General features: G+C 48.3%; 1 protein-coding gene across 1 annotated transcript in view; it reads left to right on the forward strand.

Annotated features, from left to right (window-relative positions):
• gpc3 (glypican 3) overlaps positions 1–21,233 on the forward strand; it is a 425,503-nt gene that overhangs the window by 153,530 nt on the left and 250,740 nt on the right. Inside the window, exon 3 of the mRNA XM_045724105.2 lies at positions 6,991–7,676. Coding sequence (XP_045580061.1) covers positions 6,991–7,676 — 686 coding nt within the window. The remainder of the gene's footprint in view (positions 1–6,990; positions 7,677–21,233) is intronic.

The following is a 21,233-nucleotide window of genomic DNA, read 5'->3' on the forward strand; positions in this document are numbered from 1 at the left end:
GTGTGTGTACGTGTGTGTGTGTATGTGTGTAACATGTGTCCCTTCCTCCCAGCCTGTCTGGCGTTCAGCTTATCTGTCTTCTCATTGGTCATTGGGAAGTACATCTCAGGCACAGCAGAACAACCCAACCCAAAACACTAATATGAGGTAAACCAACACACCCATCTCCCTTCCTCCCTCCAACCACATGCATACCATCATTTGGAGAAGGAACGGAATGCAGACTGAGAGGAAACACAGTGTGAGCTATTGCCGTTTATATACTGGGTGGTTTGAGCCCTGAATGCTGATTGGCTGACAGCCATGATATATCAGACCGTATACCTCGGGTATGACAAAGCATTTATTTTTACAGCTCTAATTACGTTGGTACAGTTTATAGTAGCAATAAGGCACCTCGGTGGTTTGTGATACATGGTCAATATACCACGGCTAAGGGCTGTGTCCAGACACTCCACGTTGCTTCCTGCGTAAGGACAGCCCTTAGCTGTGGTATATTGGCCATATACCACACCTCCTCTGGCCTTATTGCCCAAATACATTGGAAGAATATATTGTGACGTTCAGAGGCTCATGGTAACCAATCATTATCCAATCATGGTAACCAATCATTATCCAATCATGGTAACCAATCATTATCCACTCATGGTAACCAATCATTATCGAAGTTGCTCCTCAGTTCACTGGTGTGAGTTAGGTGCATAGAACGTTTTCAGGCAGTCACTTCAAAAAGGAACTAGTCGACTATTTGTAAAACAAAACCTGTTCTCCAGTACCCTGGGCTTATCACCTGCCCAAAACCTGTTCTCCAGTACCCTGGGCTTATCACCTGCCCAAAACCTGTTCTCCATTACCCTGGGCTTATCACCTGCCCAAAACCTGTTCTCCATTACCCTGGGCTTATTACCTGCCCAAAACCTGTTCTCCTTTACCCCGGGCTTATCACCTGCCCAAAACCTGTTCTCCATTACCCCAGGCTTATCACCTGCCCAAAACCTGTCCTCCATTACCCTGGACTTATCACCTGCCCAAAACCTGTTCTCCTTTACCCCGGGCTTATCACCTGCCAAAACCTGTTCTCCATTACATTTACATTTACATTTTAGCCATTTAGCAGACGCTCTTATCCAGAGCGACTTACAAATTGGTGCATTCACCTATAATATCCAGTGGAACAACCACTTTACAATAGTGCATCTAAATCTTTTAAGGGGGGGGGTTAGAAGGATTACCTTATCCTAACCCAGGTATTCCTTGAAGAGGTGGGGTTTCAGGTGTCTCCGGAAGGTGGTGATTGACTCCGCTGTCCTGGCGTCGTGAGGGAGCTTGTTCCACCATTGGGGTGCCAGAGCAGCGAACAGTTTTGACTGGGCTGAGCGGGAACTGTGCTTCCTCAGAGGTAGGGAGGCGAGCAGGCCAGAGGTGGATGAACGGAGTGCCCTTGTTTGGGTGTAGGGCCTGATCAGAGCCTGAAGGTACGGAGGTGCCGTTCCCCTAACAGCTCCGTAGGCAAGCACCATGGTCTTGTAGCGGATGCGAGCTTCGACTGGAAGCCAGTGGAGAGAGCGGAGGAGCGGGGTGGCGTGAGAGAACTTGGGAAGGTTGAACACCAGACGGGCTGCGGCGTTCTGGATGAGTTGTAGGGGTTTAATGGCACAGGCAGGGAGCCCAGCCAACAGCGAGTTGCAGTAATCCAGACGGGAGATGACAAGTGCCTGGATTAGGACCTGCGCCGCTTCCTGTGTGAGGCAGGGTCGTACTCTGCGAATGTTGTAGAGCATGAACCTACAGGATCGGGTCACCGCCTTGATGTTGGTGGAGAACGACAGGGTGTTGTCCAGGGTCACGCCAAGGCTCTTAGCACTCTGGGAGGAGGACACAAGGGAGTTGTCAACCGTGATGGCGAGATCATGGAACGGGCAGTCCTTCCCCGGGAGGAAGAGCAGCTCCGTCTTGCCGAGGTTCAGCTTGAGGTGGTGATCCGTCATCCACACTGATATGTCTGCCAGACATGCAGAGATGCGATTCGCCACCTGGTTGTCAGAAGGGGGAAAGGAGAAGATTAATTGTGTGTCATCTGCATAGCAATGATATGAGAGACCATGTGAGGATATGACAGAGCCAAGTGACTTGGTGTATAGCGAGAATAGGAGTGGGCCAAGAACAGAGCCCTGGGGGACACCAGTGGTGAGAGCACGTGGTGCGGAGACAGATTCTCGCCACGCCACCTGGTAGGAGCGACCTGTCAGGTAGGACGCAGTCCAAGCGTGCGCGGTGCCAGAGATGCCCAGCTCGGAGAGGGTGGAGAGGAGGATCTGATGGTTCACGGTATCAAAGGCAGCAGATAGGTCTAGAAGGATGAGAGCAGAGGAGAGAGAGTTAGCTTTAGCAGTGCGGAGAGCCTCCGTGACACAGAGAAGAGCAGTCTCAGTTGAATGCCCAGTCTTGAAACCTGACTGATTAGGATCAAGAAGGTCATTCTGAGAGAGATAGCAAGAGAGCTGGCCAAGCACGGCGCGTTCAAGAGTTTTGGAGAGAAAGGAAAGAAGGGATACTGGCCTGTAGTTGTTGACATCGGAGGGGTCGAGTGTAGGTTTTTTCAGAAGGGGTGCAACTCTCGCTCTCTTGAAGACGGAAGGGACGTAGCCAGCGGTCAAGGATGCGTTGATGAGCGAGGTGAGGTAGGGGAGAAGGTCTCCGGAAATGGTCTGGAGAAGAGAGGAGGGGATAGGGTCAAGTGGGCAGGTTGTTGGGCGGCCGGCCGTCACAAGACGCGAGATTTCATCTGGAGAGAGAGGGGAGAAAGAGGTCAAAGCACAGGGTAGGGCAGTGTGAGCAGGACCAGCAGTGTCGTTTGACTTAGCAAACGAGGATCGGATGTCGTCAACCTTCTTTTCAAAATGGTTGACGAAGTCATCCGCAGAGAGGGAGGAGGGGGGGGGGGGGAGGGGGAGGAGGATTCAGGAGGGAGGAGAAGGTAGCAAAGAGCTTCCTAGGGTTAGAGGCAGATGCTTGGAGTTTAGAGTGGTAGAAAGTGGCTTTAGCAGCAGAGACAGAAGAGGAAAATGTAGAGAGGAGGGAGTGAAAGGATGCCAGGTCCGCAGGGAGGCGAGTTTTCCTCCATTTCCGCTCGGCTGCCCGGAGCCCTGTTCTGTGAGCTCGCAGTGAGTCGTCGAGCCACGGAGCAGGAGGGGAGGACCGAGCCGGCCTGGAGGATAGGGGACAGAGGAGATCAAAGGATGCAGAGAGGGAGGAGAGGAGGGTTGAGGAGGCAGAATCAGGAGATAGGTTGGAGAAGGTTTGAGCAGAGGGAAGAGATGATAGGATGGAAGAGGAGAGAGTAGCGGGAGAGAGAGAGCGAAGGTTGGGACGGCGCAATACCATCCGAGTAGGGGGAGAGTGAGAAGTGTTGGATGAGAGCGAGAGGGAAAAGGATACAAGGTAGTGGTCGGAGACTTGGAGGGGAGTTGCAATGAGATTAGTGGAAGAACAGCATCTAGTAAAGATGAGGTCAAGCGTATTGCCTGCCTTGTGAGTAGGGGGGGAAGGTGAGAGGGTGAGGTCGAAAGAGGAGAGGAGTGGAAAGAAGGAGGCAGAGAGGAATGAGTCGAAGGTAGACGTGGGGAGGTTAAAGTCACCCAGAACTGTGAGAGGTGAGCCATCCTCAGGAAAGGAACTTATCAAGGCGTCAAGCTCATTGATGAACTCTCCAAGGGAACCTGGAGGGCGATAAATGATAAGGATGTTAAGCTTGAAAGGGCTGGTAACTGTGACAGCATGGAATTCAAATGAGGAGATAGACAGATGGGTCAGGGGAGAAAGAGAGAATGTCCACTTGGGAGAGATGAGGATTCCAGTGCCACCACCCCGCTGGCTCGATGCTCTAGGGGTATGCGAGAACACGTAGTCAGACGAGGAGAGAGCAGTAGGAGTAGCAGTGTTATCTGTGGTGATCCATGTTTCCGTCAGCGCCAGGAAGTCTAGGGACTGGAGGGTAGCATAGGCTGAGATGAACTCAGCCTTGTTGGCCGCAGACCGGCAGTTCCAGAGGCTGCCGGAGACCTGGAACTCCACGTGGGTCGTGCGCGCTGGGACCACCAGGTTAGAGTGGCAGCGGCCACGCGGTGTGGAGCGTTTGTATGGCCTGTGCAGAGGAGAGAGAACAGGGATAGGCAGACACATAGTAGACAAGCTACAGAAGAGGCTACGCTAATGCAAATGAGATTGGAGTGACAAGTGGACTACACGTCTCGAATGTTCAGGAAGTTAAGCTTACGTTGCAAAAATGTTATTGACTAAGATGATACAGTACTGCTGGCTGGTGGAGTAGGCTAGCTAGCAGTGGCTGCGTTGTTGACTTTGAACGTGTAGCTGGCTAGGTAACCTCGGTAGTTTCAGTACTACACCTTGTCATGATACAAAGCAACTTTGTAGCTAGCTAGCTAACATAACACTAATCAAGACGTTCCTTGTAGTATATTTAGTTTCAACAATGCTGCTCGTCGGTAATAGTTGGCTAGGTTAGGAAAAATGGCGTCGCGGGGGACGGAAATAGCTGGCTAGCTAACCTCGATGGCTGGCTAGCTAACAATTATCAATTAACAATTATCAAGTTATGACAAAGACAACAAGGTAGCTAGCTAGGTAACACTGCACTAGTCTAATCGTTCCGTTGTTTAGTATTAGTAACTACAGCGCTGCTAGTCGGTAACGGATGACTAGCTGGCAGTGGGTTAATGATGACTAGGTGTGTTGAGTAAGTCTGGCGCTGCGTCGCGGCTGGCTAGCACACCTCGATAATACTCAAACTCAAACTACACAATTATCTTAGATACAGAGACAGCACGGACAACTATGTAGCTGGCTAACTAACACTAACACCACACTAATCAAGTCGTTGCGTTGTAATGTAATAGTTTCTGCTAGTCGGTAGAAGTTGGCTAGCTAACGGTGATGACTAGCTAGCTAGCAGCTAGCAGTGTTGACTACGTTAGGAGGACGAAGATAGCTAGCCTCGATAATTACTCAGTTACTCTAAACTACACAATTATCTTTGATACAAAGACGGCTATGTAGCTAGCTAAGAAGAATTGCTCAGATCAAACAAATCAAGCCGTTGTAATGTAGCGAAGTGGAATATTACCTGTGGAGCGAAGCGTGGTGCGACTGCTCGCTCCAAACCGGAAGCCCAGGTTTTGGGCAGGCTTATCACCTGCCCAAAACCTGTTCTCCATTACCCTGGGCTTATCACCTGCCCAAAACCTGTTCTCCATTACCCTGGGCTTATTACCTGCCCAAAACCTGTTCTCCTTTACCCCGGGCTTATCACCTGCCCAAAACCTGTTCTCCATTACCCCGGGCTTATCACCTGCCCAAAACCTGTCCTCCATTACCCTGGGCTTATCACCTGCCCAAAACCTGTTCTCCTTTACCCCGGCTTATCACCTGCCCAAAACCTGTTCTCCATTACCCCGGGCTTATCACCTGCCCAAAACCTGTTCTCCATTACCCTGGGCTTATCACCTGCCCAAAACCTGTTCTCCTTTACCCCGGGCTTATCACCTGCCCAAAACCTGTTCTCCATTACCCCGGGCTTATCACCTGCCCAAAACCTGTTCTCCAGTACCCTGGGCTTATCACCTGCCCAAAACCTGTTCTCCTTTACCCCGGGCTTATCACCTGCCCAAAACCTGTTCTCCATTACCCTGGGCTTATCACCTGCCCAAAACCTGTTCTCCTTTACCCCGGGCTTATCACCTGCCCAAAACCTGTTCTCCATTACCCTGGGCTTATCACCTGCCCAAAACCTGTTCTCCTTTACCCCGGGCTTATCACCTGCCCAAAACCTGTTCTCCATTACCCCGGGCTTATCACCTGCCCAAAACCTGTTCTCCAGTACCCTGGGCTTATCACCTGCCCAAAACCTGTTCTCCTTTACCCCGGGCTTATCACCTGCCCAAAACCTGTTCTCCATTACCCTGGGCTTATCACCTGCCCAAAACCTGTTCTCCAGTAACCTGGGCTTATCACCTGCCCAAAACCTGTTCTCCAGTACCCTGGGCTTATCACCTGCCCAAAACCTGTTCTCCATTACCCTGGGCTTATCACCTGCCCAAAACCTGTTCTCCATTACCCTGGGCTTATCACCTGCCCAAATGCTCCAGCTCAGTGGTTGTATCACAAATGGCACCCTGTTCCTTATATAGGTCACTACTTTTGACCAGAGTCCTATGAGACCTGGTCAAAAGTAGTGCACTATAAAGGGGTTCCATTTAGGATGCAGGAAGTGACTCCCAGCCAGATCCCCTGCCTAGAGCAGTAATAGAACCCTAAAACCTCTCTCCATTCTCCTTTGTTGTTGTCTTTCCCTGCCGTCTTCCTCTGGGCGTGGGGCGTGGGAGATGGAGAGTGTGCCTCTTTGCCACAATGTTGATAAGACTTCACTTAGTGCCTTGAAACACCTCTGATTATTTCTCTGCCTCACGTCTACCGTGCCCCTCCCTTCCTTCTGCCTGCTTTGTGCCTTTCTCTTCCAGACATCTACAAGGCAATATAGTCCGCTGGGTCTAGGTTGGCAGCTCAAATCAGGATTAATGGGATGCTTTTAAGTGGCTAAGACTCTTGAAATGTGCTCTTTTGTAGTGTCAGAAAGGTCAAACCCCAAATCGTGGTTTTCATCTGATGTGGAGGCTTTGCATTGCTTAGTGTACAAGCCTCTGTCTCCAGCAGATGATAAACCAAAGGTGTGTCTGTGTCTGTGTGTGTGCGTGTGCGTATGTGTTTGAGTGTGTGGGGAAAACTTTCCTCTGAATGTGTTTGTGAAAGAGATAGTGTTTTAGAGTGATTGTGAATGTTGTCTGGTTTGTTTTTATTGATGTGTTTACTAGAAATGAGTTTTAAAGCTGCACAATTTTCTAACATTCTCTCCCCCTTCCTCTCTCTCTCCTTCTCTCTCACCCCCCTCCCCTCCCCTCCCCCTCTATCCACCAGAGGCATTTGAGTTGGTGTTGCGTCACGGCCGTAACTCCACCCTGCTGGTGCTGAAGGCGGAGTTCCCAGGGCTGGGGGGCGGGGCTCAGGGGGCGGTGGGTCAGCTCTTCCTGGACGTGTCTCTCTACATCCTGGGCTCAGACTCCAGCGTGGAACACATGGTCCAGGCCTTCTTCACCCGCCTCTTCCCCCTGACCTACCGACACCTGCTGGGGGGTGGCGCAGCACTCATATCTGAGGAATGCCTGCGGGGGTCGTGGAAGGACTCCATAGCATTCGGCCCCTACCCTAAACTCATTATGACTCGTTTGTCACGCTCCCTCCTGGCCACGCGTGTCTTCCTGCAGGCGCTGAACCTGGGCATTGAGGTGGTCAACACCACTGACCACCTGCGCCCGGGTAGGGACTGTGGGCGCGCCCTGCTGAGGCTGTGGTACTGCCCACAATGCCAGGGCCTGCTGGGGGCCCCAGCCTGTAAAGGGTTTTGCCAGGCTGTAATGTCAGGGTGCCTGGGGGGTGCGGCGGAGGTACAGCCCCACTGGAGGGGGTATGTGGAGGGGCTAGGGAAACTGGCGGGGGCCATGAGGGGGGAGCAGGACATGGAGGCTGTGATGATGAGGTTACATGTGCTGGTCAGACTGGCCCTCAGACATGCTGTCAAAGCACGCCCCCGCCTACACACACTGGTGAGTAACAGGCAAGCATACGCTCGCACGCACACACAGAGCTGGCACCTAACAGCCACATCAACATGCTGAGTCCTTCACAGATATACTAACAGCCATATCAACATGTTGAGTTCCTCACAGACACACAAACAGCCATATCAGCATGCTGAGTCATTCACAGACATACTTATCAGCCATATCAACATGCTGAGTCCTTCACAGATATACTAACAGCCATATCAACATGCTGAGTTCCTCACAGACACACAAACAGCCATATCAGCATGCAGAGTAATTCACATACACACTAATAGCCATATCAACATGCTGAGTCCCTCACATACACACTAATAGCCATATCAACATGCTGAGTCCCTCACATACACACTAATAGCCATATCAACATGCTGAGTTCCTAACAGACACACAAACAGCCATATCAGCATGCTGAGTCATTCACATACATACTAACAGTCATATCAGCATGCTGAGTCATTCACAGACATACTAACAGCCATATCAACATGCCGAGTCCCTCACATACACACTAATAGCCATATCAACATATTGAGTTCCTCACAGACGCACAAACAGCCATATCAGCATGCTGAGTCATTCACAGACATACTAACAGTCATATCAGCATGCTGAGTCATTCACAGACATACTAACAGCCATATCAACATGCTGAGTTCCTCACAGACACACAAACAGCCATATCAGCATGCTGAGTCATTCACAGACATACTAACAGTCATATCAGCATGCTGAGTCATTCACAGACATACTAACAGCCATATCAACATGCTATCAAGTCACTCAGATACAAACCCACAGGGGTCAAACAGGGAGTCTGGAGGGGTCAAGGCCATGCAAACATGGAGACTGGAAGGGTTTCGTTTAGCAGTTGGGAAAGGGATTGCCAGGAAAGCCAAAGTGGAAACAAGTGACAAGTCAAGAGGAGTTAGCAGATGGTATACACATCGTTGTGAGAGATATCGTAAACTTGAACAATGAATAAAACCACACTGTACCAGTCTAGTAAAGTGCCTGCCCTTACAAGCCATGTCATTTTCTAGCAGGCAGTCAGGAAAAACCCAGTGCCATGGTATGAAGCAATTCCTCCCCTCCTGCTCAGCGGAGCACTGACCCTCTATGTGGGGTTTAAACTGCGATAAATGTGTCCAGTTGGTTTCCGTGCGTAATTCTAAAGTGGAGGAGAAGTGCTCATGAAATATGGAGGTCTTTTCTGGAGAAGTTGCTGTTTTTTGTCTCTGGTAAATGTGACACAGTGCTGAACTTTTCACTCTTAGACCCAGCCTCCCAGCGCTGTGCGACCAGGGTTCTTTCTCGGACCCAGCCTCCCAACGCTGAGCGACCAGGGTTCTTTTCTCGGACCCAGCCTCCCAGCGCTGTGCGACCAGGGTTCTTTCTCGGACCCAGCCTCCCAACGCTGAGCGACCAGGGTTCTTTTCTCAGACCCAGCCTCCCAGCGCTGTGCGACCAGGGTTCTTTCTCAGACCCAGCCTCCCAGCGCTGTGCGACCAGGGTTCTTTTCTCAGACCCAGCCTCCCAGCGCTGTGCGACCAGGGTTCTTTTCTCAGACCCAGCCTCCCAGAGCTGTGCGACCAGGGTTCTTTACTCAGACTCAGCCTCCCAGCGCTGTGTGACCAGGGTTCTTTTCTCAGACCCAGCCTCCCAGCGCTGTGCGACCAAGGTTCTTTTCTCAGACCCAGCCTCCCAGCGCTGTGCGACCAGGGTTCTTTTCTCAGACCCAGCCTCCCAGCGCTGTGCGACCAGGTTTCTTTTCTCAGACCCAACCTCCCAGCGCTGTGCGACCAGGGTTCTTTTCTCAGACCCAGCCTCCCAGCGCTGTGCGACCAGGGTTCTTTACTCAGACCCAGCCCCCCAGCGCTGTGCGACCAGGGTTCTTTTCTCAGACCCAGCCTCCCAGCGCTGTGCGACCAGGTTTCTTTTCTCAGACCCAGCCCCCCAGCGCTGTGCGACCAGGGTTCTTTTCTCAGACCCAGCCTCCCAGCGCTGTGCGACCAGGTTTCTTTTCTCAGACCCAGCCTCCCAGCGCTGTGCGACCAGGGATCTTTTCTCAGACCCAGCCTCCCAGCGCTGTGCGACCAGGGTTCTTTTCTCAGACCCAGCCTCCCAGCGCTGTGCGACCAAGGTTCTTTTCTCAGACCCAGCCTCCCAGCGCTGTGCGACCAGGGTTCTTTTCTCAGACCCAGCCTCCCAGCGCTGTGCGACCAGGTTTCTTTTCTCAGACCCAACCTCCCAGCGCTGTGCGACCAGGGTTCTTTTCTCAGACCCAGCCTCCCAGCGCTGTGCGACCAGGGTTCTTTACTCAGACCCAGCCCCCCAGCGCTGTGCGACCAGGGTTCTTTTCTCAGACCCAGCCTCCCAGCGCTGTGCGACCAGGTTTCTTTTCTCAGACCCAGCCCCCCAGCGCTGTGCGACCAGGGTTCTTTTCTCAGACCCAGCCTCCCAGCGCTGTGCGACCAGGTTTCTTTTCTCAGACCCAGCCTCCCAGCGCTGTGCGACCAGGGATCTTTTCTCAGACCCAGCCTCCCAGCGCTGTGCGACCAGGGTTCTTTTCTCAGACCCAGCCTCCCAGCGCTGTGCGACCAGGGTTCTTTCTCAGACCCAGCCTCCCAGCGCTGTGCGACCAGGGTTCTTTTCTCAGACCCAGCCTCCCAGCGCTGTGCGACCAGGGTTCTTTTCTCAGACCCAGCCTCCCAGCGCTGTGCGACCAGGGTTCTTTTCTCAGACCCAGCCTCCCAGCGCTGTGCAACCAGGATTCTTTTCTCAGACCCAGCCTCCCAGACCTGTGTGACCAGGGATCTTTTCTCAGACCCAGCCTCCCAGCGCTGTGCGACCAGGGTTCTTTTCTCAGACCCAGCCTCCCAGCGCTGTGCGACCAGGGATCTTTTCTCAGACCCAGCCTCCCAGCGCTGTGCGACCAGGGATCTTTTCTCAGACCCAGCCTCCCAGCGCTGTGCGACCAGGGTTCTTTTCTCAGACCCAGCCTCCCAGCGCTGTGCGACCAGGATTATTTTCTCAGACCCAGCCTCCCAGCGCTGTGCGACCAGGGTTCTTTTCTCAGACCCAGCCTCCCAGCCCTGTGCGACCAGGGTTCTTTTCTCAGACCCAGCCTCCTAGCGCTGTGCGACCAGGGTTCTTTTCTCAGACCCAGCCTCCCAGCGCTGTGCGACCAGGGTTCTTTTCTCAGACCAAGCCTCCCAGCGCTGTGCGACCAGGGTTATTTTCTCAGACCCAGCCTCCCAGCGCTGAGCGACCAGGGTTCTTCTCTCATGCCCAACCTCCCAGCGCTGAGCGACCAAGGTTTCTCTCTCACTTCCAACTTCCCAGCGCTGAGCGACCAGGGTTCCTCTCTCACACCCAGCCTCCCAGCACTGAGCGACCAGGGTTCCTCTTTCACGCCCAGCCTCCCAGTACTGAGCGACCACGGTTCTTTTCTCAGATCCATCCTCCCAGCGCTGAGCGACCAGGGTTCTTTTCTCAGACCCAGCCTCCCAGGGTTGACCTCAGTATGTGTGTGTGTGTGTGCATTGAGGGATACCAGTGCTGTGACTTCAGGACTACATTCTGACTCTGGAAAAGGTTTTCCACAGCGTGTGGGTCTGCCTGAGGAAGGCAGAATGTCATCCATGAATGGAAGTGACCTGTTATGTGGTTACACTGCAATATGACTAACTCTAGTCCCAATGGACTGTGCAGTGTGTGTGTATGTGTGTATGTTTGTGAGCATGTGTTCATGTGCGCATGTGTGTGTGTTTGTGTGTGCATGCACCTGTTTAGTGTTCCCCAGGACAGCTCCCTCCTCTGTGTTGTCATTGAGGGGACAGACAGATTCACCATCTCCCCTAATTCAATCCTGTCAAAGCGTGAGCGATAAACTGAAATTAGACCAAAACGTATTTGTCTTGAAATGCGCTAGTGTCAATGTGACTTTGACATTCACTGTCCCCTCCTTTACCTCCTCCTGTTATTGTGTGTGTGTGTGTGTGTGCGCACATGTTTGTATGCGTGCATGTGTTTTGTGCGTGCATGTGTGTGTGTGTGCGCACGTATGTACACATTTGTCTATGTGTGTGTCCACATCTTCATGGGTCACTGAGTTTTAGAGGGATGAGGCAAAAGCAGGGCAGCAGTGGACTGGTCACTATGACATCACTGGAAACCACTGTATAGCACTGGTACATAGAGTTGAAGTCGGAAGCTTACATACACTTAGGTTGGAGTCATTAAAACTCATTTTTCAACCACTCCACAAATTTCTTGTTAACAAACTATAGTTTTGGCAAATCGGTTAGGACATTTACTTTGTGCATGACACAAGTAATTTTTCCAACAATTATTTACAGACAGATTATTTCACTTAAAATTCACTGGATCACAATTCCAGTGGGTCAGAAGTTTACATACACTAACTTGACTGTGCCTTTAAACAGCTTGGAAAATTCCAGAAAATGATGTCATAGCTTTAGAAGCTTCTGATAGGCTAATTGACACCATTTTAGTCAATTGGAGGTGTACCTGTGGATGTATTTCAAGGCCTACCTTCAAACTCAGTGCCTCTTTGCTTGACATCATGGGAAAATCAAAAGAAATCAGCCAAGACAAAATTGTAGACCTCCACAAGTCTGACCACGTTCATCTGTACAAACAATAGTACGTAAGTATAAACACCATGGGACCACGCAGCCGTCATAAGATGAACGTACTTTGGTGTGAAAAGTGAAAATCAATCCCAGAACAACAGCAAAGGACCATGTGAAGATACTGGAGGAAATAGGTACAAAAGTATCTATATCCACAGTAAAACGAGTCCTATATCGACATAACCTGAAAGGCCGCTTCAGCAAGGAAGAAGCCACTGATCCAAAACCACCATTTAAAAGCCAGACTACGGTTTGCAACTGCACATGGGGACAAAGATCGTACTTTTTGGAGAAATGTCCTCTGGTTTGATGAAACAAAAATAAAAACTGTTTGGCCATAATGACCATCGTTATGTTTGGAGGAAAAAGGGGGATGCTTGCAAGCCGAAGAACACCATCCCAACCGTGAAGCACGGGGGTGGCAGCATCATGTTGTGGGGGTGCTTTGCTGCAGGAGGGTCCGGTGCACTTCACAAAATAGATGGCATCATGAGGAAGAAAAATGATGTGGATGAAAAAGGATATATTGAAGCAACATCTCAAGACATCAGTCAGGAAGTTAAAGCTTGGTCGCAAATGGGTCTTCCAAATGGACAATGACCCCAAGCATACTTCCAAAGTTGTGGCAAAATGGCTTAAGGACAACAAAGTCAAGGTATTGGAGTGGCCATCACAAAGACCTGACCTCAATCCTATAGAAAATGTGTGGGCAGAACTGAAAAATCGTGTGCGAGCAAGGAGGCCTACAAACCTGACTCAGTTACACCAGCTCTGTCAGGAGGAATGGGCCAAAATTCACCCAACTTATTGTGGGAAGCTTGTGGAAGGCTACCTGAAACGTTTGACCCAAGTTAAACAATTTAGAGGCAATGATACCAAATACTAATTGAGTGTATGCAAACTTCTGACCCACTGGGAATGTGATGAAAGAAATAAAACCTGAAATAAATCATTCTCTCAACTATTATTCGGACATTTCACATTCTTAAAATAAAGTGGTGATCCTAACTGACCTAAGACAGGGAATTTTTACTAGGATTAAATGTTAGGAATTGTGAAAACTGAGTTTAAATGTATTTGGCTAAGGTGTATGTAAACTTCTGACTTCAACTGTACATGCTGGTGTGGTATACTCCAGCAATAGACAGAAGCACATGGGACCTAATGTATCAAATCAAAGTTTTTGTCACGTGCGCCGAATACAATAGGTGTAGACCTTACAGTGAAATGCTTACTTACAAGCCCTAACCAACAGTGCAAAATAGGTATTAGGTAAACAATAGATAAGTAAAGAAATACAAAATAAAAAGAAAACAGTAAAATGACAGTGAAAATAACAGTAGTGAGGCTATATACAGGTGGTACCGGTACAGAGTCAATGTGCGGGGGCACTGGTTAGTCGGACTAATTGAGGTAGTATGTGAGTGAAACTATAGTTAAAGTGACTATGCATAGATGATAAACAGAGAGTAGCAGCAGCGTAAAAGAGGGGGTTGGCGGGTGGGGGGACACAATGTAAATAGTCCGGGTAGCCAATGTGCGGGGGCACCGGTTAGTCGGGCTAATTGAGGTAGTATGTGAGTGAAAGTATAGTTAAAGTGACTATGCATAGATGATAAACAGAGAGAGGGGTTGGGGGGGGGGGTGGCGGGACAGAATGCAAATAGTCCAGGGAGCCATTTGATTACTTGTTCAGGAGTCTTATAATGGCTTGGGGGTAAAAGCTGTTGAGAAGCCTGGACTTGGCGCTCCGGTACCGCTTGCCATGCGGTAGCAGAGAGAACAGTCTATGACTGGGGTAGCTGGGGTCTTTGACAGTTTTTAGGGCCTTTCTCTGACACCTCCTGGTGTAGAGGTCCTGGATGGCAGGCAGCTTAGCCCCTGTGATGTCCTGGGCCATACGCACAGTTGCCATACCAGGCAGTGATGCAACCAGTCAGGATGCTCTCGATATTGCAGCTGTAAAACTTTTTGAGGATCTAAGGATCCATGCCAAATTTTTTCAGTCTCCTGAGGGGGAATAGGTTTTGTCGTGCCCTCTTGACAACTATCTTTTTGTCTTTGAACCATTCTAGTTTGTTGGTGATGTGGACACCAAGAAACTTGAAGCTCTCAACCTGCTCCACTACAGCCCCATCGATGAGAATGGGGGCTGAAACCTTAATAACATAATGCATAGTAAAATCACAACTACTGTGTGTCTGGTTCTGTACAGCAACCAGCTGGCACATAACATTCTGAGAACTATAAATGTTTCTTAGAGCTTGGTGAGAGCGTGGCTGTCCTATGGTTATTTTGCATACAACCTTCCCACAACTTTCTGGGAATGGTGCAGGATGTTGCTTGGCTTTGGAACATTCTCAGCACCTTTAAGGAACTTTACAAATAAACATTATTTTCTTTGTATTTCATTACTTTAAGAGAACGTTTTGTAAAAGTTCAAAGATGTCTACAAAAAGTTCAAACATGGCTACATAAAGATTTAATAAAGATAATGTTCTAGGAATGTTCTCCAACTCGTTTGACATTGGGAATGTTCTCAAATAGTTCAGAGAATGTTAAGAAGCAACATTCGTCTGTGGAAATTTCAGCATGAATGTTTCTTCATAGTTCTATTTCAAGTCATGTTCTCAAATTCTGTTCTCAGAGCATTGAATGAAACTTTCCAGTAAAACTGTCAAGGAACCAGAGTAAAACGTTCTCAGAACCTCCCTGCAACCTAAAAAACAAACGTTCCTAGTACAGGTGAAATGTTACATTTTTTTCTCAAAAAGTAAAGAAAAAAACCATTCCGTTTTACCAGTCAGGAAACCTATAGCTTTGTTCTCACAACCAATGTGAAACCAAAAACATACATGCCCACAACATCCAAAGAATAAAATGTGATAACTGGTTCTGCTCTATTTCACTTACATCCCTGTAAGAGACATACAGGTCTGGTTTACTCAAGTGAAATAGGACATGGACCTCAGACCTGGCAATGATAACGTAACAACACACATGGTTAAACCACACCTACTGTGGGACTTGTACATGTTTTCCTCACTGACATGCTTGTCCAGTGTAAGAGCCAGGCCCTGTCCAACCAGAAGAGCCCTGGAGGTGTAATATAAAGAGGCTCTCCTGACTCCAGCCAATGTCTGTTTCCCAAATGTTTCCCAAATGGCATCCTTTTCCCTATAGTAAACTACTTTTGACCAGAGCCCTATGGGCCCCTATGGACCCCTAATAGGCTTGAATGTGTTGACAGTTGGAGATATTTGCTTTAGCTGCACTGAGAATTCTAAGAGTATGAAAGCCAATAGTCCAATATTATAGAGCGATGCTCTGCACATGTGCACACGTTTGGTACTCCAATAGACCCTTAAATTGTTTTGTGCATCAATTTATTTTGTTTTATTATTATATATTTATTTTTTATTAAGAAATAGTGCCCCTTGTGATACAGAAACGGTATGGCGGTATGAGAGTATGACAATTTGGATACTGCCCAACCCTAGTGCACTATATAGGGAAAAGGGAGTAATTTGGGATGCAGACCATCTATTTGGAAACATGATCTCTGCCTGCTATAAGTGATCACAGATTGTCCAGGGCTCCCACTCTCCAGTGATAACAGTCATCTCTACCCCTCAACATAACCCTGCTATGAACCAGGCCCTGCACCCATAGCTCAAAGAGGGAAAGATTGAGAGGGAAAGAGTGACCAAGAAAGAGACCGTGAGAGAGAGGGGAGAGAGCGAGAGAGAGAGATGGGCAGGGAGAGAGAGAGAGATGAGCAAGGAGAGAGAGAGAGACAGAGAGACGGGCAGAGAGAGTGAGAGAGAGAGGGTGAGAGAGAGAGGGTGAGAGAGAGAGGGATAGGGTGAGAGTGAGAGGGAGAGGGTGAGAGAGAGAAGGAGAGGGAGAGAGAGTGGGGGGAATGAGAGAACAAAAGGGAGAGAAAGAGAGAGGGCAGCCAAGAGCCTGGGGTCTGAACCCATTCACCAGTCACCACATTGCCAATTTGTCCCTCTCTCGCAGTTTGATATCATCTGCTTCCCCTCTTCTGTCTATATTTCATCTCTCCATTCCTCTCTCTTTCTCTCTCCCACTCTCTCTCTCCCTGCCTGCCTCTCTCTCTCACACACACACTGCTGTGAGAGAAGATGCATGATTTATGAAGCTCTATTTTTACCAGTTACTGAGCAGAAGTGAGTGAAAAACGGCGACAAAGAGAGGGAGAGAGAGAGAGAAAGCGAGAGAAGTCGAGAGAGTTTGAAGTGAGAGCCCTAGGGGATGGAGGAGGAGAGGAGATTGGGGAGGCATCCATCACCCTGTGACCCCTCTCCTGTAAAGGAAGATGGGAAATAGGTTTTAGTGGTGAGACAGAAGTATGAGGGAACTGACAAATCTCTATGTAACATTACAGAGGGAAAGAGCAATGAAACCGGGCCTGTCCCCTTAATATGACACAATTATCTGGGCTGCGTCCCAAATGGCACTCTATTCCCAATATAGCATACTACTTTAGACCAGGACCGTAAAATATGTTTGTTTGTCATGTGTCAGAAACTTGTATTGGCATTAGAAGAACAATGGCAAGTAGGTTGGGGGGATTAAGTTTTAAGGGGTATGTGAGTTTTGTGTAGGTGTGCATGTGTTTATGTAAATTACCATGTGTATAATACCATGTGCATGTTTAACAGGTGTGCAGTGTGTGTGTGTGTGTGTGTGTGTGTGTGTGTGTGTGTGTGTACAGGCAGTGCTCCCTCCCTAGTTGAGGATGCTGGCTGTTGGGTGCAGATAAAAGGGGATATTTCAGGGCTTTCTCTCACTAAGACAGCCCTTATCTCTTCCCCACCTCTCCTGTTGGCTGTGCTGGTCCAGCCATGAGTGATATTAATACCCACGCTAATGAGCCCCTTCCTTGAAGATACTGAAACAATTGGTAGGGGAGGTGGAGGAGAGGAGATGGGGGAGGAGGAAGGGGGGGTGCTGAATCAGTCTCTATCCTGTGCCACAACTCCCTCTGGGGTTGTGTGGGGATTGTGGAACACACGAACAAAGAGTGAAATCAAGCTCCAATCACATTAATCATGGCCTGTGACGAGTGGGTAAAGCTGGAGGAGAAATTGTGTTCCAAATGACACGTTATTCCTATTTAGTGCATTACTTCTGACCAGGGTCCATAGGGCTCCGGTCAAAAGTAGTGCACTATAAAGGAAATAGGGCACCATTTGACATGCAGAATTACACTGATGGAGATGGGGAGGATGAGGCGGAGAGTGTCTGGCCAGGGAGTGTGTAAACAGGCTGGCTGTAATGTGGTCTGTGTGTAGCTTGTGTAGAGGAGTCAGGAGCAGGACAGCAGATATGAGTAACTAAACATAATTTACTCAAAATAGACAAATATACTACAATAAAGCGAGCCCACATAACAGACCGTCTTACATACAAACAATTACTCACAAACAAACATGGGGGAACAGAGGGTTAAATAATGAACAAGTAATTGGGGAATTGAAACCAGGTGTATGAGACAAATACAAAACAAATGGAAAATGAAAAGTGGATCAGCGAGGGCTAGAAGGCCGGTGACGTCGACCGCCGAACGCCGCCCGAACAAGGAGAGGGACTGACTTCGGCGGAAGTCGTGACATTGGCTGTGTGTGTGTGTGTGTGTGTGTGTGTGTGTGTGTGTGTGTGTGTGTGTGTGTGTGTGTGTGTGTGTGTGTGTGTGTGTGTGTGTGTGTGTGTGTGTGTGTGTGTGTGTGTGTGTGTGTGTGGTGTGTTAGGGCTGTGGCAGTCATGAAATTTTGTCAGCCGGTGATTGTCAAGTAAATAACTGTCGGTCTCACGGTAATTGACCGTTAATTAACATAAACACATTTAGCATCTCCCGGGTTCCAAGCATTGCCTACAAGCCACTGATACTGAACTCTGGAACATCTATATTTTAAGAAGTCTAATAAATCCATGTAATATAGCCTACACCATAACAATAAATCCATTATTTATTTTAGACAGGTCTAAAGAAACATGATATGAAGAAAATGTAGTCTATTTCAGAAGAACAGAATAGCATACTCTGAGTGTAACGATGTACACTGAGAGTCTGGAAGCAAGTTCAGGGAGTGAATACATTTAATAAATAAATGAACAAAATAAGAAACAAAAACAGCGCACCGACATGAAACAGCAACAATGACGACTGTGGAAGAAACCAAAGGGAGTGACATATAAAGGGCAGGTAATCAAGGAGGTGATGGAGTCCAGGTGAGTGTCATTAGGAGCGTAACGCTGGTGACAGATGTGCGCCCTAACGAACAGCCTGGTGACCTAGAGACTGGAGAGGGAGCACACATGACACTGAGTTGTCCATATGTTAGGCCCTGATCAGGCTATGCCATAGTTAATTTAGCAGACAACATTTATTTTATAGTATGATGAATACAATTGAACAAAGCTGAATAAAATGCAAATACGATTTTTTCCAAAATATTTGAGGGAGTGCGCACATGCGGCTATTCTGTATTGAGCGGTTAGCAAAGAAACAAGAACTCGTAATTCCTGTATGTAGAGTTATTTATGTAACTTTAGTTGTGATACTAATATTGGGCTATATGTTTTGATTTGAATACATTCGAAGGCTGCATGATGCGACTCTAATGATGATTTGAAAAAAGCTCTGCTTTGTTTTTTTACGCAGGCTGTACACTCTTCATCAGTTTCTCATTCGCAATTTGACAAGCACTTGATAATGCCTCGAATTTTGCGACTGCATGTCAACTGAACAATGGCGTTTGTTCCGTTTGACGGCCTCCTAACCAATTGTGCTATTGTGTGTGTTTTCTCACGTACATAATGTTTCTGCCACTGTCTCTTATGACCGAAAAGAGCTTCTGGATATCAGGACAGCGATTACTCACCTCGTACTGGACAAAGATTTTTTCTTGAACGAGTCAGACACGAAGGATTTACTTCAGACACCCGACAAGGCCCAAATCCCCGTCATTTGCATGAGAAAGAGATGGAAATATCGGGGACGTAGATCGGGGTACCTTGTAATGATCCGACGGAGAGTGGGTAATCTGCCTCTACCATCAGTCCTATTAGCCAACGTACAATCATTGGATAACAAAATAGACGAGCTACGATCACGAATATCCTACCAACGGGACATTAAAAACTGCAATATCTTATGTTTCACTGAGTTGTGGTTGATCAACGACATGGATAACATACAGCTGACAGATTTTATGCTGCATCGGCAAGATAGAACAGCTGCCTCCGGAAAGACAAGGGGTGGCGGTCTGTGTATATTTGTAAGCAACAGCTGGTGTACAAAATCTAATATTAAGGAAGTCTTGAGGTTTTGCTCGCCTGAGTTAGAGTATCTCATGATAAGCTGTAGACCACACTATTTACCAAGAGAGTTTTCATCTATATATTTTGTAGCTGTCTATTTACCACCACAAACCGATGCTGGCACTAAGACCGCACTCAACGAGCTGTATACGGCCATAAGCAAATCACTCATATTTTTTATTTATTTAACTAGGCAAGTCAGTTAAGAACAAATTCTTATTTACAATGATGTCCTACCAGGGAACAATGGGTTAACTGCCTTGTTCAGGAGCAGAACAACATATTTTTACCTTGTCAGCTCAGGGATTTGATACAGAAACCTTTCGGTTACTGACCCAACACGCTAACCACTAGGCTACCTAGTGGTACTCCTAGTGGCTGGGGACTTTAATGCAGGTTAATTTAAATCCGTTTTACCTCATTTCTACCAGTATGTTAAATGTGCAACCAGAGGGAAAAAAACTCTAGACCACATTTACTCCACACACAGAGACGCATACAAAGCTCTCCCTCGCCCTCCATTTGGCAAATCTGACCATAATGTTATCCTCCTGATTCCAGCTTACAAGCAAAAATTAAAGCAGGAAGCACCAGTGACTCGGTCAATAAAGAAATGGTTCAATGACGCAGATGCTAAGCTACAGGACTGTTGTGAAGGCACAGACTAGAATATGTTCTGGGATTCTTACGATGGCATTGAGGAATACATCACATCAGTCACTGACTTCATCAATAAGTGCATCGATGACATCATCCCCACAGTAACCATACGTACATACCACAACCAGAAGCCATGGATTACGGGCAACATCAGCACTGAGCTAAAGGGAAGAGCTGCCTCTTTCAAGGAGCGGGACTCTAACCCGGACGCTTATAAGAAATCCTGCTATGCCCTCCAACGAACGATCAAACAAGCAAAGCGTCAATACAGGACTAAGGTCTAATCATACTACACCGGCTCCGACGCTCGTCGGATGTGGCAGGGCTTGCAAACTATTACAGACTACAAAGGGAAGCACAGCCACTAGCTGCCCCTACCAGACAAGCTAAATTACTTCTATGCTTGCTTCAAGGCTAGCAACATTGAAGCATGCATGAGAGCATCAGCTTTTCCGGATGACTGTGTGATCACTCTCTCCTTAGCCGATGTGAGTAAGACCTTTAAACAGGTCAACATTCACAAGGCCGCAGGGCCAGACGGATTACCAGGACGTGTACTCCGAGCATGTGCTGACCTCCTGGCAAGTGTCTTCACTGACATTTTCAACCTGTCCCTGATTGAGTCTATAATACTAACATGTTTCAAGCAGACCACCATAGTCTCTGTGCCCAAGAACACTAAGGTAGCCTTCCTAAATGACTACTGACCCTTAGCACTCACGTCTGTAGCCATGAAGTGCTTTGAAAGGCTGGTCATGGCTCACATCAACACCATTATCCCAGAAACCCTAGACCCACTCCAATTTGCATACCACACCAACAGATCCACAGATGATGCAATCTCTATTGCACTCCACACTGCCCTTTCCCA

The sequence above is a fragment of the Salmo salar genome, chromosome 09 (assembly GCF_965601325.2).
Source record: "Salmo salar chromosome 09, fSalSal1, whole genome shotgun sequence".
NCBI classification, from domain to species: domain Eukaryota; kingdom Metazoa; phylum Chordata; class Actinopteri; order Salmoniformes; family Salmonidae; genus Salmo; species Salmo salar.